The sequence below is a fragment of the Dipodomys merriami genome, unplaced genomic scaffold (genome assembly GCF_024711535.1).
Source record: "Dipodomys merriami isolate MVZ:Mamm:240054 unplaced genomic scaffold, mDipMer1.0.p SCAF_4, whole genome shotgun sequence".
Lineage (NCBI taxonomy): Eukaryota > Metazoa > Chordata > Mammalia > Rodentia > Heteromyidae > Dipodomys > Dipodomys merriami.
The window spans coordinates 45,476,379-45,503,835 of NW_027205603.1; the positions used below are offsets into that span (position 1 = coordinate 45,476,379).

The window sequence follows — 27,457 nt, forward strand, 5'->3', positions numbered from 1 at the left end:
TGTCAGATACAGAAGACAGAATACACCAACTGGACCAAAAAGTGACAGATATGGAAAAATCACTCAAATTAAACCAAAGGGAAATTCAAGAGCAAGCAGATAATGCCAACCAAGAAATTTAACCTTCGCATAATCGGAGTGGACGAAGGTGAGGAATTCCAGAGCAAGGGAATGCAACACCTATTTAACAAGATAATCAATGAAAATTTTCCCCACCTCAAAAACAACCATCTTAACTACATCACAGAAGCTTATCGAACACCCAACAAGCAAGATCCCAGGAGAAACACTTCTAGACACATTATAGTAAAAATGATAGATCTGAATAATAAGGAAACAATCCTGCATGCAGCAAAAATGAAGAAGGAGCTATACTACAACGGGAAAAAAATTAGAATCACTGCAGATCTCTCCACACAAACAATGAATGCAAGAAAAGCCTGGGAAAGCAGCATACGAGCCCTGAGAGCCAATAACTGCCAACCCAGACTAATATACCCAGCAAAGCTAGCATTCACATTCGATGGAGAACTGAAAACTTTTAATAGCACAGAAAAACGAAATGAATACATAAACATTAAGCCAGCATTACAAAGAATTCTAAGAGGGGGGACACAACCTGAAGAAAGCAACCAGGAACTGGGACCTGCCCCAAACAGGCGTTACTCAAAGTCTAACTGAGCAAGCACAGGAGGAAAGGAAAGAAGAAAAACTTAGGAAAACGGAATGGCAGGTACAACAATGCATCTCTCTATACTTTCTCTTAATATAAATGGGCTGAATTCGCCAATTAAAAGAAAACGAACTGAGGACTGGATCAGAAAACAAGACCCATCCATCTGTTGCCTTCAGGAGACCCACCTCTCAGCCAAACATACAAACAAACTCAGAGTGAAGGGGTAGAAAAGGATCTACCAATCAAATGCCCCCAGTAAGAAAGCAGGTGTAGCTATCCTGATATCTGACAAAATAAACTTTTCATTAAAATCAGTACAGAAAGACAAGGACGGACACTACATATTAATAAAGGGAACAATCCAAGAGGAGGATATAACCATCATCAACTTATATGCCCCAAATATTGGTGCACCCAGATATGTCAAACAAATGCTCTCAAACTTACAGAATAAAATAGATCCCAATACGATAATACTAGGAGACTTTAACACACCACTCTCACCAAAGGACAGGTCTACCAACCAGAGGATTGGCAAAGAAGCTACCGAATTAAGAGAGGCCATACTTCAAGCGGAATTAACTGACATCTACTGAGTATTTCACCCTAAAACAACACAGTACACATTCTTCTCAGCAGCTCACGGAACTGTCTCCAAAATAGACCATATCATAGTTCATGCAAGGAACTTAAGCAAATACAAAGGGATCGATATAATCCCCTGTATCCTATCTGACCACAGTGGAATCTAGCTAGCTCTCAATAACAAAGCATACCGCAGAAATTTCTCTAATACATGGAAATTGAACAGCACACTCCTTAACAATGCCTGGGTAACAGAAGAGATCAGAGAAGAAATAAAGCATTTCCTATAACTCAATGAAAATGAAAACACCTCACAAAGAAACTTGTGGGACACAGCAAAAGCAGTCCTGAGGGGCAAATTTATTGCCCTCAGTGCCCACATCAAGAGAATGGAGACAGACCAAGTAAATAATCTCATGTTGCAATTAAAACAGCTAGAAAAACAAAAGTAGGACCTAAAGCTACTAGACGAAGCCAGATAACCAAATTAAGAGCAGAGATTAACCAATTAGAAAATCAGAAAACCATAACCAAAATAAACCAAACAAAAAGCTGGTTCTTTGAAAAAATAAACAAAATTGATGGCCTGTTGGCTAGATTAATTAAAAAAAGAAGAGAGGAAACCCATATTAATAGGATTAGGGATGCCACGGGAAACATCACAACACGTACCCAAGATATCCAAACAATTCTAACAGACTACTTTCAAAAGCTATACTCTCTAAAGGAAGAAAATCGGGCAGAAATGGATGCATTTTTAGAGAAATACAAGTTGCCCAAACTGAGCAAAGAAGAAGTTAACCAATTAAATAAGCCAATATCCTATAATGAGATACAGGAAGCTATCAAGTCTTCCAACAAAAAAAAGCCCAGGACCAGATGGATTCACAGCAGAATTCTCTAAGACCTTTAAACAATAACTAATACCCATACTCCTCAAGCTCTTCAGAGAAACAGAAGGAGGGAGCTATCCCAAACTCATTCTACGAAGCCAATATCACACTCATCCCCAAACCAGGCAAAGACCCAACCAAAAAGGAGAATTACAGGCCAATTTCCTTGATGAACACAGATGCAAAGATCCTTAACAAGATTCTAGCTAACAGAATCTAGAAACACATAAAAAAAAAAAAATACACTATGACCAGGTAGGCTTCATCCCAGAGACACAGAGATGGTTTAACATACATAAGTCAATAAATGTAATCCAACATATCAACAGAGCCAAGGTCAAGAATCACATGATTATCGCCACAGATGCAGAAAAGGCCTTTGATAAAATTCAACATTCATTCATGCTAAAAGCTCTGGAGAAAATAGGAATAGAAGGAACATTTCTAAAAACAATAAAAGCCATTTATGACAGACCAATAGCCAATATTATACTTAATGGGGAAAAGCTACAACCAATTCTCCTAAAATTAGGAACAAGGCAAGGATGCCCACTGTCTCCACTCCTCTTCAATATAGTCCTAGAACCCTCAGCCAGGGCAATAAGGCAAGAAAAAGACATTAAAGGGATCCGCATAGGGAAAGAAGAAGTTAAACTATCCCTTTTTGCAGACGACATGATACTATACCTCCACGATCCCAAAAACTCCAGCCCCAAACTCTTAGAAATCATAAATCACTTCGGCAAAATAGCAGGATACAAAATAAACCCACAAAAATCAGTTGCCTTCCTATACACTGATAATGTACAGGAAGAGAGGGAAATAAAGGGAGCAACCCCATTCACAATAACCTCCCAAAAAATAAAATATTTAGGAATTAACCTAACCAAAGATGTAAAAGAACTATTTAATGAGAACTATAAAAAGTTAAAGAAAGAAATTGTAGAAGACACTAGAAAATGGAAAGACCTCCCATGCTCCTGGATAGGCCGACTTAATATAGTAAAGATGGTAATACTTCCAAAACTAATATACAAATTCAATGCAATTCCTATTAAAATCCCAATGACGTACATCACTGAAATACAGAAAACAGTCCAAAAATTCATATGGAACAACAAAAGACCTAGAATAGCCAAAACAATTCTAGGGGATAAAGACAATATGGGAGGGCTATCCATGCCAAACTTCAAACTCTACTACAGAGCTATAATAACAAAGACAGCATGGTACTGGCACAAAAACAGACCCGAAGACCAATGGAACAGAATAGAAGATCCAGAAATAAATCCACAGGCCTACAGCCAGCTGATATTCGACAAAGGAGCCAAAAACATACAATGGAAGAAACACAGCCTCTTCAACTGCTGGTGCTGGGAAAACTGGGCAGCCACATGCAGAAAACTAAAAGTGGACCCCAGCCTATCACCATGCACCAACATCAACTCAAAATGGATTAAAGACCTTAACATTAAGCCTGAATCTCTGAAACTACTGCAGGACAGAGTAGGAGAGACACTTGAACTAATAGGCACAGGAAGGAACTTCCTGAACAGAGTCCCAGGGTCACAACAAGTTGGAGAGAGACTCGGCAAATGGGACTACCTTAAAATAAAAAGCTTCTGCACAGCTAAAGCTATCACAACCAAGCTAGAAAGACAACCAACTAATTGGGAAAAAATATTTACCAGCAATATATCAGACAAGGGGTTAACATCCTGTATATACAGGGAACTCAAGAAACTAATCCCTCCCAAACCTAACAAACCAATTACTAAATGGGCAAGGGAACTAAAGAGGGACTTCTCAAATGAAGAAATAAAAATGGCAAAGAAACACATGAGGAAATGTTCATCATCCCTGGTGGTGAAGGAAATGCAAATAAAGACAACCCTGAGATACCACCTTACCCCAGTCAGAATGTCCCACATCCACAAAGCAGCTAACGACAAATGCTAGAGGGGATTTGGAGAAAGAGGAACCCTATTACACTGCTGGTGGGAATGTACACTTACTTATACAACCACTTTGGAAAGCAGTCTGGAGGGTCCTTAGAAAGCTAAAGATTGACCTCCCTTACGACCCAGTCATACCACTTCTAGGCATCTACCCTGAGAACAGGAACCAATATACAAGGACACGTGCACCTCCACGTTTATTGCAGAACTGTTCCCAATAGCTAGGATATGGAAACAACCTAGATGCCCCACAGATGAATGGATACAAAAATTGTGGTATCTATACACAATGGAATATTATGCAGCCATTAGAAATGACAAAATAATGGCATTTGCAGGGAAATGGATGGAGCTAGAAGGAATCATGTTGAGCGAGGTAAGCCAAGAACGAAGAGACAAACAGTACATGGTCTCCCTGATAAGTGGATGCTAAATCCAAAATGTTAGGTGATATGACAAAACTAACAGGACTTAAGAAACAAAGAACTCCCACTCATCTGGTTGAACCACTACTAAATATCCCCATGCTGCTGATCACATATATGGTATATAACATGTGAGCACCGTTATATATTACAGACTGTGATAGACAATTTGCTCCAGGAAAGTTAGAATGAACTTGTGACTTTAAATGAGCATCATTCCACAATACTGTGAATTTCCGGAAATTATGTAATCACTTAATCACAATCAAAAAAAAAAAAAAAAAAGAACCTTGGGGAAGGGAGGGAGGGAGGGGATGGTAGGGGGAAAACAATGGAGGGGGTAACAATGTTCAAGAGGAAGTGTACTCATTACCTCACTCATGTAACTGTAACCCTCTGTATAGTATCTTTACAATAAAAAAAAAATGGTCATGGGGACTTAGACTGCTGTGTACTGTTTTTCTGAGTCATTGCTTCTCTGGAGCAGATTTTTGTCTTATAAAATTTCAATTTTTTTTAAGTAACTGTGATAGAATTTAGAGTTATACCGTGGGTCAATGACTGCTTAAGAGAAATTCATTTCTCTTTTTTTTTTTACTTTTTTTTTATTATTGTATCTTTAAGTAGTTATACGAAGAAGTTCCCATTCTACAAAATAGTATATGAGAACAAGGTGTCTGACAACATTGTCACCCATTGCTCCTAACCATCATCTCACTTTTTTTTAATTGAGATTAGGTGGTTACATAAATTTCACATATTTTACAGTATTATGGACTAGTGATACTTAAAGTCACAAACACAAATAAAATAAAAATTTTTTAAAAATTACTTCTGTTCCTAAAAAGAGCACTAGTTACAAAGAAAAAAGGAGGTCACAAATCTAGGCAAGATAATAGAAATGTCATATGACTATAACACATCCCTAGTGAATTCATTTAAATTCATTTTTTAAGCTATTAGAAAAATAAGCAAGAGAGCTTAACAAGCAATACATATTTTAAAAGTTGAATTGTGCTGTCCCTTGAACAAAATTTCAGGACAGTACATTGAGTCTGGGCAATGAATGCAAATATAATACAAGCAAATCTATTTTTCAGGTATATAGCATGGTAGATCTAGTTCATACCTTTCTGGCTGTTGTATAAAATTCTAACATTGTTTCACCTTCCCCAAAAAACATAGACTTCCATCAGATATGCACACTTGAGTACTGGCTACTTATTTTTGCCTTTTTTTTTTTTCTTATAGAACTTGAACTCAGTGCTTGGTACTTGCTAGGCAGACACTACCTCTTAAAACCCATCTTTGACCCTTTTTACTTGGATTATTTTTGAGATGTGGACTCAGTATCTGCCTAGATTGGCCTGGACTGTAATGTCTAATTTCTGCTTTGAGCTGTGGGTGGGCTGACAGACACAGGCCACCTCACCCGGCCTTTTCTGTCGAGGCAAGGTCCTGTGACCTATTTTTGACTGTGCTGGCCTGGAACCACAACCCTCCTGATCTCTGCCTCCCAAGCAGCTAGAATCACAAGTGTGAGTCACAGTATTCTGCTATTCATTTATTCTTACACTATTTTGTGTTACTCTTCCCATCACTTTATTTTTCAGTGAACAAACCATTTTTAAGAAATTGGTGATACATGATATATCAAATATTCAAATAATATAAGATTCTTATTGACAGAATTTTAGTCAAGATGAACTAAATAATTCTTATAGCATATGAAACACTGAAAATATATTCACTACAAGTTTCTGAACAATGATCACAAATCATATAGTATATATCTGTGAAATGTTTTTGAGACATATTGCTTTTTTTCCCCGCAAAGTCAGAAACCAACATAGACTATTAGAGGTCACCTGCAGACTTCATTTTGAGAAGCACATTCTATAGTACAGCAGATTCTTGGGGCTAGATGAACTCATAACACTTGCTCCTATCACTGGTTTCCTGGCCTGACCTCAATATGACAGGCCCTAAGATTATGTGACCAAGATCCTGGCTAGTCACCTGTACTATTATTTTCCAGTGCTTGGTATGCTCCTCAGCTTTACCAGCCACTACAGTACTGCTGGAATGGCAATGTCAAATCTAATTTATTGGGGGTTCAAAGACTTGCCAAAGTAAATAGAAGCAAAAGATCACTGAGCAGTAAAAACCGAAGTTTTCATCTGTTTTTACACGTTATACATACCTCACTCAATCTCTGTCAATTTCTCTTCTGTTTTCTCCCTAAATCTTATTTATCTATTTCTCTTTGGCCCCAAGTTTCTTTCTGCTCTTGGACTTGGCAGCTGCAATGCTATTCTCACTTCTCCATTCACTATCTGTGTTTGCCAGATTTCCACTGGACCTATTCTGATATTTGCAAGACCTACTTCTTCCAGAACAGGAACTTCCCATTATCATATCTACCTCATTCATCCCCTTGGCTCACAGAAGTTTTATTAACCACACTGTCTGTGGATAATTATCCCAGAGGAATTTGTTAGTATTGAGAAAATACTGCTGAAGAACTCATCAAACTCAGGAGCCACTCAAACTATTGGAGATAAAGAATCTCAAAATTTTTTCTGCCCACACTGGATTTAAACCATGATCCTCAGATCTCAGCCTCTTGAGTAGCTAGAACTACAAGGCATGAGCCAACCGACACCTGGCTTCAAAATAGCATTTTATTATAAAAATCGAGAAGGAAGGCTGGGAAGGTGGCTTAGTAAAGAGTGCCTGCCTAGCATGCATGAATCCCTGGGTTCAATTCCTCAGTACCACATAAACAGAAAAAGCTGGAAGTGGCGCTGTGGCTCAGGTGGTAGAATGCTAGCCTTGAGCAAAAAAGAAGCTCAGGGACAGTACCCAGGCCCTGAGTTTTTTGCCCAGGACTGGCAAAAAAAAAAAAATCATGAATTATCCTGTTAATTTTTACTAGCAAGAATTTTCCATTATTTTACCATATAGTAAATTTAAGATAGCCAGATTTTGGACTTTAAACAAATCTTTTACTTAAATCAAGTCCTCAAAAAAAGCTAAGAGTTTTTTTTTAACTATAATTTTTTTATTGTGAAAATACTGTACACAGAGGGGTTACAATTACATGGGCAAGATAATGAGTACATTTCTTATCAAGCATTGTAGCCTCCTCCTTTGTTTCCCCTTCCCATCCCTTCCCATCCTCCCCCCTCTCCCCCACCCAATCCTCCCCGCCCCCCCACCCCCCACACCAAAGTAGTAAAGTTCGTTTTCGACATAACGACTTGTACATCTCATTGTTGCAATGGGTCCACCTGTATCCCTATTTAACCGATTTGTTTTTCCCCTTCCCATCCACAAATTATACTGACATCAAATACAGTAAAAGTAGGGGTTATTCTGTGGGGGAGGGACATACATAGCAACAAAGAAATAATCTTATAAATGTGTTAGAAACAATCGCATGAAAGAAAAAAAAGAGATTTGAATAAATATCTTAGGGTTCATTTCCCTAACATCACCTTATCTGACCTTTTCTGCTTGACTCAGACATATACTAGATATTGCAAATAAGGGAAACCATGGGACCTATGTTTCTTTGGGTCTGGCCTAAGAAAGAGTTTTGAAATGACATTTACCCAAAAACACACTTACCTTTCACTGGGACACAAATCTGATAAAATTTGACTTATATATTTTAACTATTTGGAGATCTTAATTACAGGTAGAAAAGTTATTATAAGATGTAATAATAGAGCATGCTGATATGTAATTTTGTTATCATTATTTCATTTGAAAACTTCCAAACTTCATTTGAAAAGAAATCTCCTTTGCAAATAACTACCCAAATAATGTCATCAGAGATCTTGTTTATCTAGTAATCAACACAAGTAACTATATTTTATCACATACAAACTCACTTTTTTCTGGTAATAGGTAAAAGTGAGTGTATTATCTCTACACATTTTCTTCCACATTCAGTTATAGAAAATGGTAACACTGCTTAAGGAATTTATACAATAGCCTTTATTTTTCATAAAGTTGCTGCAATATTATAATGAATACTCCAGGGCTTCCAGAAGGGTAAAAAAATATGAATTCAGTGTGAAAACATTTAAAAGCACAGCCAAATGTCTCCACTTGATTAGAATATTTATGAATAGCCATAAAATAGAAGCTGGCTTAAGATGCTCTAAATTCCTCTAAAAAAATGGGGGGGGGGGTACCCAACACCATAGAAAAGGACTTATTTAATACAGCTAAAACAGATTATATTCCTAAGGCATGTTTAAATTTTAGGTGATTTATTTCAGTCTTTAGAAGTGAAAGAATATAACCTAGAAATCTCAAGTGCTAAGAATCTAAGAGCAAAAAGGATTAATAGATTTTGCCAAGTGAAAATACTAGAACAACACTGGTCTGGATCCTAATGACAGCTACACAGTAATGTGTTTACAAACCATAGAAGAATTTCCCCACTTTGGACATCTGGGTTCCCAGCACTGGTTTATCTATGACCCCATTATAAATCTTTATTTCCAAAAATAGCCTGCTCAGTTAGGCAGGAAGCTAACAGACATATATATAACATGTTCATGATGTTGTTTACTAACAACTACATTAGCTATACTGTGAGATTAAAAAATATAAGAGTCAGGCACCAGTGGCTCATGTCTATACTCATAGCTACTCAAGAGGCTGAGATCTGAGGATCGCAAGTCAAAGCCAGCCCATGCAAGAAAGTCCATGAGACTCTTATTTCCAATTAACCACCAGAAAACTGGAGCTCTTAGCTCAAAGTAGTAGAGCACTAGCCTTGAGCAAAAAAGCTCAGGGATAACACCTAGGTCCTAAGTTCAAGCCTAAAAATCAACAAAATAAATATTAAAAATCAGGAAGGATGTCAAAACTTAATTATGGATGAAAAGTTAGTAAGACAGAATATTTGAATGACAAAATGTCATATTCCGCAGCTAATAAAATACTGATTTTATCTAGACTATATGAAAAGTGAGGGTTTTTTTTATGGAATTATTTTTAAAGAACAGTTTTTGGAGAATAAAGAAAAATATAGATTGGATATTAAGATTATTCTGATGAAGCATGTCTAATGTAAAAAAAAACTTTCCATATTTTATTTATTTTGGGGGGGTGTCCAGTCGTCGGGCCTGAACTCTGGGCCTGAGCACTGTCCCTCAGCTCTTCAGCTCAAGGCTAGCACTCTACCACTTAAGCCACAGCGCCACTTCCAGCTTTTTTGTTTTGCTTACTGGGTGCTGAGGAATCGAACTCAGGGCCTCATGCATGCAAGGCAAGCGCTCTACCACTAAGCCACCTTCCCAGCCCAACTTTCCATATTTTAAAGAGATATACACTAAGTATATAAGGTTAAAATGGCATGTACTATATATTTCTTTTCTTTGTATGTTCTTCACCAATGGTACAACCCCTGTTGTCACTATATTGATTCCAGTGTCCTACATCTTGTATATACATCTTGTATATACATCTAATTGGGGGAGGGGAAGGGAAATAACAAAATGCTGAAATAAGGATACAGGATGCCCCACTGTAACAATGAGATGTACAAGACAGTATGTTGAAAAACTTTACAACTTTGGGCAGTGGGAGGGAGAGTTGGGGAAGAAAGGGAGGGTAGGGGAAAAATAAAGGAGGGTGTAACAATCCTCAATAGGAAATGGACTCATTACCTTGCTCATGTAACTGTAACCCCTCTGTACAGTATCTATACAATAAAAAATATATATTAAGAAAAAAACAGCATATGGTTAGAAATTAGCTTTGAAATACTGTAGGAAAGTAGAGAGGAAAAAAGGAAAAAAGGGAAGGAATAATAGCTAAATTTGGCATGGAAAAATAATAATATAACTACCATGTTTGGGGTGATAGATACATTATGAATCCTTTCATCTTTCTCCACCTTTGGATGTGTGTGTGTGTGTGTGTGTGTGTGTGTGTGTGTGTGTGTGTGTGTGTGTGTGTGTGTGTGTGTGTGTGTGTGTGTGTGTGTGTGTGTGTGTGTGCGCGCGCGCACGCGCGCGCACACGCATACACACACATGCTGATCCCAGGGCTTAAACCTGAGGCCTGGGCTCTGTCCCTGAACTTTTTTGCTCAACACTAATCTTTCAAACTTTTTTGTTTGTTTTTGTTTTGGTGCTCAGTTGAAGATAATAGGTCTCACTGACTATGTTGCCTGGGCTAGCTTCAAACCATAATCCTAAAATCTCAACCTCCTCAGTAGCTAAGATTATAGGCAAGAGCTACTAGCATATGATTGGATAGATATATTTCTTAATAAAAAATTAAAAGCAGACAGGCATTGGTAGCTCACCCTTGTAATCCTAGCTACAGAGCTAACATCTGAGGATCCTGAACAGGAAAGTCTGTGAGACTCTTATCTCTAATAAACTGTTTAGAAAAAGCCCAAAATAACATTATGGCTCAAGTGGTAGAGGGCTAGCCTTGAGCAAAAAAGCTCGGGGACAATGCCCAGACCAAGAGTTCAAGCCCCACATGACTGGTAAAAAAAAATTAATTAATTAACTTAATTTAATTAAAGGCAACATTTCTATAAGATTATAACTTGAACTGGCAAATGAAGATAACTGGCCAGTCTTGAAGGAGAACATTTTAGACATTCTTCCTTGCTTGTATCTCCCACTTGCTTGCCAAAGCTCAAGCAAAACCCATCCCTCAATTTTCTTGGCTGTGCAATGTAGCAGTCACATCTCAGTAATGCTCAGTCCCAACCAGTTACTAGGCAGCCCAGCTCTCCTTGTATAAATTTCCTGATAGCCCACGAGCTCATGCTCTTGGCCCTATTCCATCCATTACATCCATTCTTCTAATTTTGTTTCTAATTCCATTTGTCTCCAATTCCCAGTAGTTAATGGACTCTGGCTGAAAAATGTAGCACATAAAGTTAAGAGATAGGCATAACATGATAAACTGTGGTAAATAACCTGCATGAACTCACAAGTCTTTCCAAACTTCATGTTGTCTTCTCTAACCTGTCCTTGACACTGCTATGTTTCCAACACGCTGATAGGTGAGCCCAGAGGGAATGAGTGCTTTAAACTGCAAAGTTTCACTTTTCCATCAAGTTCTAGTCTATCTTTCCCCCCCATCACTATTCCATCCCACAAAATTCTAAATCTTTTTGAAAGTTTTAGAAACATTTAATATAATGGTTAGAAATACCTGCATCACAAATTCTCGACGTCGAGGCATTCCTCTTTCTGAAAGCAAAATATAATCTGGCTCTTTTTCCTTTTTGGCCTGTTGAATTTGAGCCAAGCGGCTAATAGGGTTCATTCCTTGACCATATTCTGGTCCAGCCTAAAAAATAATTTAGAAACATTTCAAAATATGTTTGTATTAACTTATTACTGAATTTGGTCCCAAGAACTACAAAAAATAATTAAAATTGAATATGCATTTAATAAATAAGTCATTTCACTTTGAGGCATTTAGTCAAGAGAAATGAAATATACTCAAAAGAAGGTAAGTACACAAATATTCACAGAAGCTTTATGTTTATGTATGTGTGTTAGCTAAAAACTAGAAACACACTAAATATACACCAATTGGTGAATGTATTAGTAAGTGGCAGTAATCCATTTTTTAAAAGTCATGCAATACTCAGTCATAAAATAGAACCAACAATTCAAACGTGACACAACATGAATGAATCTCAAAATAATTATGCTAAGACCAAGAAGTCATAAAAAAGCATAGTTTTTCAGGATCTGAGGGCAGAGAATTACAAAGGAGGTATGAGGAAACCTGTGGGTGCTATGCCAAATAGGTTTATTATCCTGATTGTGGTCATGGTTTTAGAAGTGTGCATGCATATATGTATACGCATATACACACATATATACACACACATATATGTCAAGAAGTTTACTTTAAATATGTATAATGTTTGTGTCAATTATAACTCCATAAAGCTATTTTTTTGTGTGTACATGTCCTGGTGTTTGAACTCAGGGCCTGGCTACCGTCCCTGAGCCATGCAAGGCAAGCGCTCTACCACTGAGCCACCTTCCCAGCCCCCCCTGAGCCATTTTTGCTCAAGTCTAGCCATTTGAGCCACAGATCCACTTTCAGCTTTTTTGGTGGTTAATTAGAAGTAACAATCTCATGGACTTTCTTGGTCAAACTATCTTTGACCACAATCCTCAGATCTCTGAGTGCTAGGATTATAGGTGTGAGCCACCAGCACCTGGCCAATAAGCTATTTTAAAAAGCTAACCAAATGTCATTTCTAAATTCTGGAACTTAGCACTCTAGCACCTGAACTATGCCTCTAGTTTTTATTGCTTTAGGTTAGTTTTCAGGTATGGTCTTCTGTTTGCCCAGCCAGCCTCAGACCACAGTCTTATAGCTGTAGGTCTTGTGTAGCTAAAACTACATACCTGGCTTGTCAAGACAAAGTTTTACTAATTTTTATTAGGCTGGCTTCAAACCATGATCCCTAAAAAATATCTACCTTTCAATTCCTAAGACTACAAGTGTAAGCCAGCAAAGCCAGCAAAGCCAGCTCCAAATAAGATTTTTTTTTTTTTTTTTTTTTTGCCAGTCCTGGGGCTTGAACTCAGGGTCTGAGCACTATCCCTAAGCTTCTTTGGCTCAAGGCTAGCACTATACCACTTGAGCCACAGTGCCACTTCTGGGATTTTCTGCTTATGTGTTACTGAGGAATCAAACCCAGGGCTTCACGAATGCCAGGCAAGCACTCTACCACTAAGCCACATTCCCAGCCCCAAATAAGACTATTTTTTTTGAGTGTGTGAAAGTACCGAATAGAGGGGTTACAATTACATGGGCAAGATAATGAGTACATTTCATAACAAGCATTGTTGCCTCCTCCTTTGTTTCCCCTGCCCATCCCTTCCCATCTCCCACCTCCTCTACCCCCACCCCTCACCCCCGTTCGTTTTTCGACATAACGACTTGTACATCTCATTGTTGCAATGGGTCCACCTGTATCCGTATTTAAACTATTTGCTTTTGCCCTTCCCCTCCACAAATTATACCAACACCAAATACAGTGAAAGCACGGGTTATACTGTGGGGGAGGGACATACAAAGCAACAAAGAAATCATCTTATAAATGTGTTAGAAACAATCGCATGAAAGAAAAAAACATTTGAATACTTATCTTGGGGTTCATTTCACCTAACATCAACTTATCTGACCTCTTCAGCTTGTCTCAGACATATACTAGTTACTGCAAATAAGGGAAACCATGGGACCTATGTTTCTTGGGCCTGGCTTACTTCACTTAACGGATCAAGAAAATGTGGTATATATACGCAATGGAATTCTATGCTTCCATCAGAAAGAATGACATTGCCCCATTTGTTAGGAAATGGAAAGACTTGGAAAAAATTATATTAAGACTTTTTTTAATGCAGAAAAACTGTATGATAGGAAATGATACACAAAATAATACTAGTGAAGGTTCAAGAAGATATGAGGGAAGAGTGGTACATAGAGAACTTTTATCTTACAAGGAAATGTCAATACTCAAGTTGAGGACTTCAGTTTTACACCTAATTAACATGTTTACAACTTATATACAAGTTTATATACATAGCTTTTTGCATGTACTGAAAAACTAAACTTTGGTTTTATTTTGTTTTGTGTGTATGTGTGGAGGGAGAGAGAGGGAGAAAGGGAGAGAGGTAGAGAGAGAGAAAAGAGAGAGAGAGAGAGAGAGAGAGAGAGAGAGAGAGAGAGAGAGAGAGAGAGAGAGCGCACGCCAGTCCTGGAGTTTGAACTCAGGGGCTGGGTGCTATCCCTGAGCTCTTTTGTTCAAGGCTAGCACTCTACCACTTGAGCCACAGGTCCACTTGCAGGTTTTTTTTTTTGGTGGTTAACTGGAGATAAGCATCTCACGGACTTTCCTGCATGGGCTGGCTTCAAATAGAGATCCTCAGTTCTCAGCCTCTTGAGTAGCTAGGATTATAGGTGTGAGCCACCGGCCCCCAGCTTGAAAACCAAATCTTTTATAAATCAAATATTCTTTCTGCATATGAACTTTCACTATATATTCTTTCTAGAAATGGTGATCTGCATAAATTATATGATCCAAACTTTACTGTTACCTTTGAAGATTTATTCTTAAATAGGTAGGAGTGCCAATGGTGATCACTATGTTACAGGACTGTTCATGTTACTCTACTTACACTATGTAAGAGTCTCTGTATATGCTTAATTTTTCCTGATAACTGTTAGTATTCAGTCTTGAAAATGTCCAGTTCAGAGATGCAGCCTCCAGGTCAGAATTTTCATGGCCTTTTAAACCATGTTTAAGATTTTGGACTTTTTCCAAAGAGTAATGGGAAACTACTAAACGCTTTAATCAGAGGCATGGCAAGATCAGACAGGCATTCCTATAAGATCATACTTTTTAAAAGATCATTTGATGTCAAGAACACTCACAGGAAAGTCAGCCAAAACCTGACTGTACGAGTTCAATATACTGTGATTTGGACCAAAAGGGTACAAGAAGGGATGGAAAGAAGAGAAATATTAAGATGACCGAGTCAATAGGTCTTAATGATTTACGGATATAAGGGGTAGAAAAGTTGTTGAAAAGTACCACAGCAGAACTGCAGTACCAGCCACTAAGATTAAATATGCTAGAGAGAAGGAAGTTCAGAAAGAAAAGTGATGCTCTGGACACAGAGCTTGATGTACCTATGAATTATTACACAATGTTGTTTGACACATAGTACAGCACAGAAGAGAGCACTTGGGAATCATCTATATAAAGGCTGAATTGAATCTCTAGACAAATAAATAAGCCAGTGAAAGACTCTGATAAAAAAGACTAAAAACCATTACTGTAATAGGTAAAAGAAGATGGAGCAAAGGATCCTTTCAGCTTTTGTAAAATGCTGATTTTCCCCCTATTTACATATAAAAATAAAAATTAAATTGCAAAAGGTATAAAGAAGAGATGATGAGAAAAGACAAATAGAGATTTCAAAAAAGTATCTTTTCTGAAGAAATCGTCGTAGATAAGAATTCCATATACTAAAAGCCACATGCATAAGTTAATTTAGATAAAAAATTAAATTCTGAAAACGTAAGAATAGGCTTAATTTCTTTGTTGGACTGAAATTAATTACTAGCATCTTTAACAACCAAGTTATTCCTTGAATAGAATTCCAAGTCTCAGAATATCATCCAAAAACTAGTAAGGACAATCTTATTTAACCAACAGAAAACCAAAAGTGGTACTGCGGCTCAAAGTGGTAGACTGCTAGCCTTGAGCAAAAGAGCTCAGGGACAGTGCCCAGACCCTGAGTTCAAGCTCTATGACCAAAAAACAAAAAACAAAAAACAAAAAACAGTGTCCAGTAGTGTTGCTCAAATAGTTAAAGCACTTTCTAGGCAAACAAAGTAATGGGGAGAAGCTGCAGCAACAGGATGGGAGGAGAGAGGAAGAAAAACTAAATCTATAGAAAATTTTATATCCAATATTGGACTGTATTTGAAGTTGCAACTTAAGAAAGAAAACTATATTAAACAACAGACAAAACTACCCAAAGATATCATTATTAAAATTTTACATGTTATCGGTAACTCCTTACAGAGTAAACCTAGAAGGAGTTCACAATTATTTCCTAGTTTCAAATGGACACTAAAGGCAGACATAACTGGATTTAAAACTTGCACTGCTATAAAATCTTGGACAAGTTGTTCAAACACAAGTGGTTTTGTGGGTAAAATGAGATGACTGCTATCATAATTAAGAGGATCATGAGACCATGCAAAAGTTTTACTTTAATAATATCAAAGCAACTCATTCTTTACAGATTTTTTTCCTGTTTCAATGGGACATAAGCAACTGCAAACCCTAGACATTTAAGACATACATTAACAAGGGAAAAAAATAGTAAGACTATTCCAAACTGGTCCTTTTGCTGGTATAAGGTAAGATTATACTTTAAAATATGTAGATTCTAATTCACTACATGCTTGTTAGTTTTGTAAAATAGCCTTACATATCAGGGGATATCTATAGGCTTGATTTTACATAAGACAGACATAGCACAAGTAATTCCAAGTGTGATGTATATAAAGAAAAATGCAGAGGAGTAACCTAGTCTAGGACTGGGGGAGGCCCAGAGAAGGCTTCCCTGAAGAAGTCAAGTTTAAACTGAGAGCTGAATGATGGATAGGGGAAGTTCTGAGACAATGTGCTTATATATTAAAGCAGAAGCAAATAATTTTGAGAGTTCAAAATGTTTCTCTTGTTCCTCATCTTTGAGGGACAGTTCAACAATCTTGTTTTTTAACAGCTATAGGTAAAACAGTTCAACAATCTTGTTTTTTAACAGCTATAGGTAAAACAAAGAGTTAAACTTATGTCCTATATATTTTTTAGCCTAACAGCTTTATATTTTTGAATTATTAAATTGTATTGTTTATTGATTAGACAGCTTTTTGCTGTCATTCTGACGTAAAGCATTGTTCTTCCACCACAGAAAAACTACAGATGGTATGCATTTAAATATTTTGAAATATACCACAGATACATTCACATACATAAAATAGAACTACAATATTAAGTATTGATATAACAATAACAATACGGATATTACATTGTAATATTTATTATGTATGTGGCTAATGATACACGCTTAATAAATACTAATGCACTCTGTGCAGTGCTTCAGTTAAGACTTACAATAAGAGCATGAAGCAAGTACAAATTATTATTCTCACTTTATAAATGACAACATTTACAAACTGAAAACTGACTCCAAATAGTTACATCCTACCCTTGACTATATGAATAGAGCCTATGAATGAATGCCAGTCTTCTTCAGAAGCACTGACTGACGTCCTTCTAAGAGCAATAATGCCAGTATTCACTAAAAAGAGTATGTATTTAGCTGGGCACTGGTGGCTCACACTTGAAATCTTAATTAGTCAAGAGGCTGAGATCTATTGATCTTGGTTTGAATCCAGCCTAGGCAGACAAATTCAAGAGATACTTAACTCCAATTAACCAACAAAAAGCCAGAAGTGAAGGTATAGCTCATGTAGTATAGAGCAATCCTTGAGCAAAAAAAGCTGAGCAAAAAAAGCCAAACAAGAGTACAAGAGTTCAAGCTCTAGTTCCAACACACACAAAAATCATATTTATGTAGTTACTCATTAATGTAGATACATAATTTTAAATGAAACAAAGGTACGAAGGCATATACATATCTAAAATATGCCAAAGAAACTCATCAAGGATTAGGTATTTCTTATCTATAGTCCTTGATTTTTGAGTAATCTGCTAACCAGGTGAGGCTGACACTTTCTACACTAAACACTGATTTCATCTATCCCAATGTTTGCTGTTTTCTTTTTAAATCTAAATAAAATATAACCCAATAAGTCACTCTTTCATGCGATTGTTTCTAACGCATTTATAAGATAATTTCTTTGTTGCTTTGTATGTTCCCTCCCCCACAGTATAACCCGTGCTTTCACTGTATTTGATGTCGGTATAATTTGTGGAGGGGAAGGGGAAAAACAAGTCATTTAAATAGGGGTACAGGGGGACCCATTGCAACAATGAGAAGTACAAGTCGTTATGTCGAAAATGAACTTTACAACTTTGGGGGGGGGCGGGGAAGATTGGGTGGGGGGGTGGGAGGAGGATGGGAAGCATGGGAAGGGGAAACAAAGAAGGAGGCTACAATGCTTGATAAGAAATGTACTCATTATCTTGCCCATGTAATTGTAACCCCTCTGTGTACAGTATTTTCACAATAAAAATTAAAATTAAAAAAATAAATATATTAATAAAAAAAGAAATAGCCACAACACTTTCAAAAGCTGTTGTTCCTAGGCAAGGTATACATGCCTGAATGAACCAAAAATAATCCATCAACCTCAGGACCACTATGAGACTAGATGTGACAAAGCAAACAAAGTGTTGGGCCTAAGTCGAGCACACAGATTACTTTACAATTTCCACCTGCTGCTACTGTCATTTTTTTTAGCATTAGATGTAAATGTTGTCATTTATTTGATGATATCCTATGTAGCAGTGTTGTGGTTGGAAGAACATCAGATTACATATCAGAGGAGTCCAGGGCGTTTCACATGACAGCTGAATAAAAATGAGCAAATTCTTTTTTTTTTTTTTTTGGTCAGTTGTGGGACTTGAACTCTGGGCCTTGGATGTTGTCCTTCAGCTCTTCAGCTCAAAGCTAGCACTCTACCACTTGAGCCATAACACCACTTTCAGTTTTCTGGTGATTTATTGGAGATAAGAGTCTCACAGACTTTCCTGCCTGGGCTGGCTTTGAACTGTGATCCTCAGATCTCAGCCTCCTTAGTAGCTAGGATTACAAATGTGAGACACCAGCGCCCAGCTAAAAATGAGCAAATTCTTTGAACATGTTTGTAAGATCTTATTTGGATAATATGTGCCTTATGATAATTATCCTAAAGGAAACACGAATTGACTATAAAAAAACTATAAATATCTAAGGTACTGCTGTTATTTTTTATGAAAAATACAGGCATAAAGGTGTTTAAAAAGCAAAAGAGATTTGTCTGATTGACTCCAAGAGATATACTGTAAGAAAAACCTGTACCTATATAGCCACTGCACTATGGTAACAACAGAGATAAGTTCTGAGAAATCTATCATTACATAACTCCATCGTGTGCAAGTGTCTGAGTCTGTTTACCCAAACTCAGTGAAACCTCCTGTACACCTAGGCTACATGATATTAGCTACTACTCCTAAGACAAACCTATAAAACATATTACTTATAAAACAACTGTAACACAGCATTATTTATATAGTTAAAAATACCTGGAACAGAGAAAAGTACAGGAAAAATATTAGGAACAGTTTTTCTACCCTAATGTGATCTCATGGGACCACTATCATGCCATATATCAGTCTGACCACTGATCAAAATATGGTTACAGTATGTGACTATACTCATTTAGAAAAAGAGACCAATATTCACAAGTACTCACCTTTACTATTGTTTTAGGGCGTTTTTTAAAAAATAGTTTTGGCTTCTCTACCACAGGAAGAGGTGGGAGTTTTTTAAGCTCCTGTAAAACAGTGGTTGCAGCACGTTTCTTAGACAGTTTTTTGCTATTTCCCTCTCCTTCTGCAGAGAACTCTCCCACTGACACCCGCGTAACAAAGCTCTTCATATGAGGTGGTCCACTTTCTTTAATAACCTATTAAATACAAGTAAACGTTAAGCAGGCACTTAAGATGTGCTCTTAAGACATGCATCTTTCTTAATATTCTTATCATGATCAAACTCATATTAAGATCTAAGCCAAAATCATAGTATTTCTTTCAAAAGCTTTATGTAAGTATGATATCAGATACTTAATGAAGTTGAAAAAAATAAACATACACATTCAATTCATTTAAAACAAGAAGTTATAGTTATAGTTTCTTCCCAGGTCTTATAGAACACAAAGCTAAGGACAAAAAATACAAAAATCAGATTAGATTAGATTAGAAGCCATAAAATAGTGACAAATTTTCTATAACTATGAACATACCTAATGTTCTCCTATACCAGGGTAAGTTAGTAATGTCTTTCTGTATTCTACAACCCATAAAGTTACCTTAAAAAACAACCTTAAAAAGCAACTTGTAAAAACGGGTGAGCTGGGCGCTGGTGGCTCAAGCCTATAATCCTAGCTACTCAGGAGGCTGAGATCTAAGGATCAAGGTTCAAAGCCAGCCCAGGCAGGAAAGGCCATGAGACTCTTATCTCCAATAAACCACCAGAAAACTAGAAGTGGTGCTGTGGTTCAAGTGGTAGAGTGCTAGGCTAGCCTTGAGCTGAAGAGCTGAGGGACAGCTCTCAGGCCCAGAGTTCAAGCCCCACAACAAACCAAAAAAAAAAAAAAAAAAAAAAAAAACAGGTGATAACTGAAAATTAACCTCACAGTGCTAGAGATTTCAAAGACTTCAGAAAGGAAAAGTGACTCATGAAATATAATCTTAAAAAGGCACATGATATGTCTAAAAATACCTAGCTTTTAGAAAAAGGAATTATAAATCTTTCAGCTGTGAATTTTTCTAAACTCTAATTTGTTCTTACTTTTTTTTTCCAGTACCCAATTTGAATTCAGAGCCTCAAGCTCACTCAGCTGGTGCTCTGCCACTTAAGCCATGCCTCCAATTAGGCTTGTTGTTAGTTATTTTGGAGATGGTATCTGGTGGACTTCTTCCCAAACTGGCTATGAACACTAATCTTCCAGACCTCAGCCTCCTGAGAGGCTAGGACTAGAGGCATGGTCTGGGAATGTGGCTTATTGGTTGAGAGCTTGCCTAGCATGCATGAAGCCTTGGGCTCAATTCCTCAGAACCACATAAACCGAAAAGGCCAGAAGTGGTGCTGTGGCTCAAGTGAGAGAGCGCTAGCCTTGAGCTGAAGAGTGCAGGTACAGAGCCCAGGACCAGATTTCAAGCCTCATGACCAAAAAAAAAAAAAAAAAAATACACCAAATGCTAAAAGAGGTATTTATTACATATTAACTGATACATAAAAATTTTATACTAAGACTAGAAATACCATGTATAAAAACAGCTTAATGCAGAAAGACAAAGAGATAAGCAGTAATTTATGATATGAAAGTGGTTTATATTTTTCCCAGGGCAAGTCATAAGTCTGAGCAATTGTGAATTTGAACACAGGAAGTATATGAGTTTGAACATTTGTGTTTGAACGTAGCAGTTACATTCACTTTGGCAGGATTCTAGTTCACTATTATTTTGTTTGTGTGCTTAAAATAGAGAAAGGGGGGAAAAAAATCACAAGATCTCTAATGAGTACATACCTCAAAACTGACAGGCATATTTCGCTTCAGAGCAATTTCAAACACTAAGCTGATCTCAGATTTATTTGCATCTTTGTCATCTTCCATTTCTTTTCCTGATTCACCATTCTAAATCACCAAAAAAAGAATAATTTTAAATCCTGACTTTATAATAAACTTTAAAAACATATTCTAACTAGGAAGACCTAGCTAAAACATAAAAGCAACAACAGACTACAGACTGTACCTGGAAGCTTCTCAAGAAACCACAGTAATCAAAGGTTTTGCTGCCAGGCTTTTTGTTATTTGTAGAGGTATTTAGTGCTAAATTTGGAAATCTTTTACTCATCAAACACTATTTTGAATTATCCTACATCCTTAAACCTATTCTCTTGTTAGAGATTTCTACCCACCTCCCACTCTACCCTAATTCCATACAATTCCTCTATTGCTGTTCTAACATGATCTATGAAGACCATATAACACAAAGAGTACTGTGTACAAGTCTAGCTATTTAAGATCTGTCTGGCACTGGCACATAGCCACTTATTCCCTTATTTAACATTTACTTCTAGATGGTGTCATCTGTGCTGAGCACAGTATAAGTATTCTAGATACAAAGTGACAGAATTCCTGCTGTCAAAAGCTTATCATCTGGGGCTGGGAAGGTGGCTCAGTGGTAGAGTGTTTGACTTGCATGTATGAGGCTCTGGGTTCAATTCCTGAGCACCACATAAACAGAAAAGGCCAGAAGTGGCACTGTGGCTCAAGAGGTAGAGTGCTAGCCTTGAGCTGAAGAGCTGAAGGACAGCACCCAGGCCCAAAGTTCAGACCCCACAACTGACAAAAAAAGAAAAAAAAAAGCTTGTCATCCAATTGAAAAACAGATAAATGGTTTAAGAGTTATAATCTAACTCTGATGTTAAAACATCAGATGTTTGGGGAAAAAGAGTAATTGTAAAGATTCAACTGTTGAGTTTGAGTCCAGTAAGATATACCTCAATTGAAGGTACTATTTTTTTAATTATGTTTTTTATTGTGAAAATACTGTACAAAGGAGAGGTACTATTTTGATGTCCATGGAGAAAGTAGCCGAAACCATGAGAATAGGTGAATTTACCCAAGACTAGGCTCAATATCTCATTTATAACATAAAGTAGGACTCAAAAATCCATAAAGACTTCCATTACTTTAAATACCTTGCTTCTAGGCTAATACAGTATAATCAATGCTCAATAAACATAGTATTAAATGCATGGTAAACTAATTATATCTCATCCTGATACAAATATCCTCAAATCTTGAGTTGCCCCATGGAAGCTGAACTCCCCAGGTGTACCCAAGTTTTGAAATGTAAAGCCCTCAAGGCAAGAATACATAAGTTTCTATTTAGTTAACCTTGTTGTTTACCCAGCAGTAAGTCACCAGGTAATAGAAGCAAAGCTTAGCAGAGTATCACTCTAGTATTCTTCCCTTGCAGAACAGATAATTTCTGTTATCTACATAATGCGCTTATTTTCTGGTCAAGAATCCCCCTGGGAAAGCAGAAGTAAGACTGGTCTCATGCAGCAAGTACCCACCTGAGATTTTTCTGGAATCGGCTCATTCTGCAGTGCCTGAAGGGCTTTCATTGCAGCATTGTGTCTTGCAGCTTGTCGGGTCTTTCCTTCCCCAAAAAATTCATTATTTCCTACAGTGAGTTGAACATAAAAGATCTTGGGCATTGGACAATGGTACCTAAAACAAGAAACAAAAATATTAGTGTTAGTTCAATAAAACCACTTTACAATCATTAGTAAAATTTGTTTTAAGATATTACCAACTGCATAATGTACTATATATCCTCTAATCCTAATAAAACTTTAAACTCATGAATATATTTATGATAAAATTTGAGTCAATATCTGCAGAGAACAGTGCATATCAATTTCATGAAAACATACGGAATGCCACATTAAACAAAAGCAAATACAGTAAAAAAAAAATTTATTGAATTACAGAAGACTTCCTGCTGAGTTTTCAGATTTTGGTAGATGTGAGCTGAACATTCTGGAGCTGGGGGTTAGGGCGGTGAAGGGAGACTAGTACAGAAGCTGGGAGTCAGACCATCCAGTGGACACTGTGCACATGACTACACTTTTAGCAGAAGACAATTCTCATCATAAACATAAGAGCAGGGAGTTGGATGAAGAGGAATAAGAATATCACAATGTAGGGGCTGGGAAGGTGGCTCAGTGGTAGAGTGCTTGCCTTGCATGCATGAGGCCCTGGGTTCGATTCTTCAGCACCACATAAGCAAAAAAGAAAAAAGCTGGAAGTGGTGCTGTGGCTCAAGTGGTAGAGCGCTAGCCTTGAGCTGAAGAGCTGAGGGACAGTGCCCAGGCCCAGAGTTCAGGCCCCACAACCGGACCCAAAAAAAAAAAAAAAAAAAGAATATCACAATGTAGAAAAGAATATGGAATGTATGCCAATTCTTTTCAAATATTTTTACTTAACATAGTAATTTACATATGAATAGAATAAAGTATGACATTTCAATATATGCACCCAATGTGTAATAATCAGATCAGGGTAACTGGCACCTTATCACTCAGACATATATCATTTCTTTGTGCTGAAAATATCCCAAATGCTCCCTATTTAAAATATGCAATTAACTATTGTCAACTGTAGTTATCTTACTGTGATACCCAGAATACTAAAAGTTACTCCTCCTATCCAATTAAACTCCTTTCTAGGCTCTGTAACTACTATTCTATTTTCTGTACTTCCTTGACATAAATATATGTAAGAATCCATAGTATTTTTCTTCCAGTGCCTGATGTGTTTCACTTAACATAGGCCCCTGAATTCCATCTCTGTTGATCTATATAAAAGAATTGTATTCTTTTATCACTGAATAATATAGTCTATTATATTATATACCATCTTTTTGTGGTACTGAGGATTGAATTCTATACTTCAAACTTGCTAGGCAATTGCTTTATCACTTTAACTGTGCCTCCAGATTTTTGTTTTTTGTTTTTTAGTTTATCAGATAGGATCTCACTTCTTTTGTTTTTTTACCAGATCTGACTCAAATGATGATACTTCTATCTCTACTGCCAGATACCTAGGATCGCAGGCCTGCATCACCATGTCCACCTTGTTTTCAAGAGGCTTAACTAACTTTTGCCTGGGCAGTCTCAAACCAGGATTCTCCTATTCTTACCTAGGATTACAGGGCACCTCTCTCAGTTTACACATTTTCTTTATCATTCATCCATCAAATAAGCAACTAAGTCAATTCCAAATCATGGCTACCGTGAAGTAGTACACGTACAATGGTGATGTTCCTTGAACATACTAACTCCAGTTCCTCTTTTTATATACCCAAAAGTGGTATAGATAGATTGTGTGGTAATTCTCTTTCTAGTTTTTGGGAACTTCCATATTTCCAATAACTGCATCAATGTATATTCCCACCAAGAGTGAGAAGTTCCCTTTTACTGCATTCTTGCCACCACTTGTTATTGAGATGACATGGTGTCTCAATAAGGTTTTGATTTGCATTTCTCTGGTGACTACAGATGTTGAGCAAATGTTCAGGTCAATTCTTAAGAAGTAACATTATTAACAAATATCAAATTATTAAATAAAATATATTTAAGTTTCAACTGAAAAAAACTAGCAGATTTGTGTCTAATGAGACTGAGGCAGCAAAGTATGACTACAGCATTACAATAATGCAGACATGAGAGGATAAGAGAGACTGAACAAGTACAAACCTAGAAGAAATTAAGTAAAACCAGGGACAACCCATCAGCAGTTCACAGCTATAATCCAAATACTCAACAACATGGTGAGATTCAGAGGATCATGTTCCAAGGCCAGCCCCAGACAAAAAGTATAAAAGACAGCATCTTCAAAATAACCAGGAAAAAAGCTGAGCTAAAGGCATGGCTCAAGCAGTACAACACAAACCAAGCAAGCGAAAGGCCCTGTAAACTTTAGTATAAGCAGGAAAAAAAATTATCATAATATAAAGGGAGGGAAAGGAGACAAAAACCAAGAAGACAGACAAAAAGAGGAAGAAAGAGAGAGAGAGAGAGAGAGAGAGAGAGAGAGAGAGAGAAGGAAAGAAGGAAGGAAGGAAGGAAGGAAGGAAGGAAGGAAGGAAGGAAGGAAAGAAGGAAGGAAGGAAAGAAGGAAGGAAGGAAAGAAGGAAGGAAGGAAATGAAAGAGGGGAGGGAGGGAGGGAGAGAAGGAAGGAAGGAAATTATTAATTTGGCCAGGCCTTGTTGGTTCACATCTATAATCCTAAACACTCAGGAGGTTGAGATATGAGGATTACAGTTTGAAGCCAGCCTATCTCCAATCATCTACTCAGAAGAACTTGGAAGTAGTGCTGTGACTCAAGTGGTAGTATGCTAGCCTTGAGCAAAAGAAGCTTAGCAACAGTGCCCAGATCCTAAGTTCAAGCCCCAAGTCTGGCAAAAAAAAAAAAAAAAAAAGTCTATTAATTCAACAAGTGCAGATGAACTGAACACATGGAGTGGCTTCTATATAGAAGGGAACTTTGACAAGAATAAAAAGATACACTACAGGGGCTGGGAAGGTGGCTCAGTGGTAGAGCGCTTGCCTTGTATGCCTGAGGCCCTGGGTTCAAGTCCTCAGCACCACATAAGCAAAAAGAAAAAAGCCGGAAGTGGCGCTGTGGCTCAAATGGTAGAGCACTAGCCTTGAGCTGAATTGCTGAGGGACAGCACCCAGGCCCAGAGTTCAGGCCCCACGACCGGACCCCCCCCCCAAAAAAAAATACACTACAGTGCAGAAGACAATAAAACAAATATGTACAATATCTAATAGATGAAATATAAATAAGGGAGGTAAGTTTTAGATAAAGTAGATAAGGAAGGATTCATTGAGAAAATGACAACTGCATAAAGATCTAAAGTATGGGAGAGTAAACCATGTCAGTATCTGGGACCAGGCATCTTAAAAAGCAAAAATGGCAAGTACAATATGACCATATAACCTAATGCTAAGCAAAATGAACCCCAAGATAGGGATACAAGAGGTTTTATCTTTGTTAATATTTTTAATGAATTTATAATGTACTATGTGATTTTTTTTGTTTCTTTTGTATGTTCTTTCCCCATGGTACAATCCCTGTTGCCACTGTATTTGATTCTGGTGCCCTGCATCTATATATACATTTTTCTAATTTGGTGAGGGGAAGGGAAATAACAAAATGCTGAAATAAGGATACAGGATGACCCATTGTAACAATGAGATGTACAAGACAGTATGCTGAAAACAAACTTTACAACTTTGTGGAGATGGGGGGTGGGGGGCGGGAGAGGGGAGGGAGGAGTTGGGGAGATGGGAGAAAAGGGATGGTAGGGGAAATATAAAGGAGGGTGTAACAATGCTCCATAGGAAATGGACTCGTTACCTTGATCATGTAACTGTAACCCCTCTGTACAGTATCTTTACAATAAATAAATAAACATATATATATATATATATATATATATATATATATTTACAAAGGTCCTGAGGCAGCATTATGCACACATGTTCAAATAACTCAAAGAAGGCTCATCTTACTAGAGTTGAGAAGAGGAGGAAAGGAAAGCTAGAAGATGAAAAAGATGGTCAGATTTAGGCTTTCCCTAAAAATCATTTTAAAAGTCTGGCTATTACCCTGAATGAAATGGCCTGCTATTCTGAGAAGAAAATAAACATTATTTGCCTTACACTGTAGAAGAATCATCTACTATGTTGAGGTCAGGCTGGAAGAGAACAATAGTGGAAGCAAGGATATCTAATTGTACACAGTACTGAGAAAGTACAGGGAAAGGTGATAGTGGCACAAACCAGAATCTGATAGTGAAAGTCAGAGAAGGTGTTGGAGTTTGCATAATTTTTTAAATGTTTTTTATTGTGAAAATACTGTACAGAGGGGTTACAATCACATGAGCAAGATAATGAGTACATTTCTTATCAAGCATTGTTGCCTCCTCCTTTGTTTTTCCCCTACCATCCCTTCCCTCCCATCTCCACAACTACATTCCTCCGCTCCTACCGGCCCCCCACTCCCCC

At 37.3% G+C, this 27,457-nt stretch overlaps 1 protein-coding gene across 6 annotated transcripts in view; it reads right to left on the bottom strand.

Annotated features, from left to right (window-relative positions):
- Positions 1-27,457, bottom strand: part of Stau2 (staufen double-stranded RNA binding protein 2) — a 289,111-nt gene that overhangs the window by 160,873 nt on the left and 100,781 nt on the right. For all 6 annotated transcript variants that reach the window (XM_069990935.1, XM_069990936.1, XM_069990937.1 and 3 more), the window contains 4 exons: positions 22,951-23,107; positions 21,392-21,499; positions 19,556-19,768; positions 11,741-11,878 (listed from right to left, as the gene is read on the bottom strand). In XM_069990935.1, coding sequence (XP_069847036.1) covers positions 11,741-11,878; positions 19,556-19,768; positions 21,392-21,499; positions 22,951-23,107 — 616 coding nt within the window. The remainder of the gene's footprint in view (positions 1-11,740; positions 11,879-19,555; positions 19,769-21,391; positions 21,500-22,950; positions 23,108-27,457) is intronic.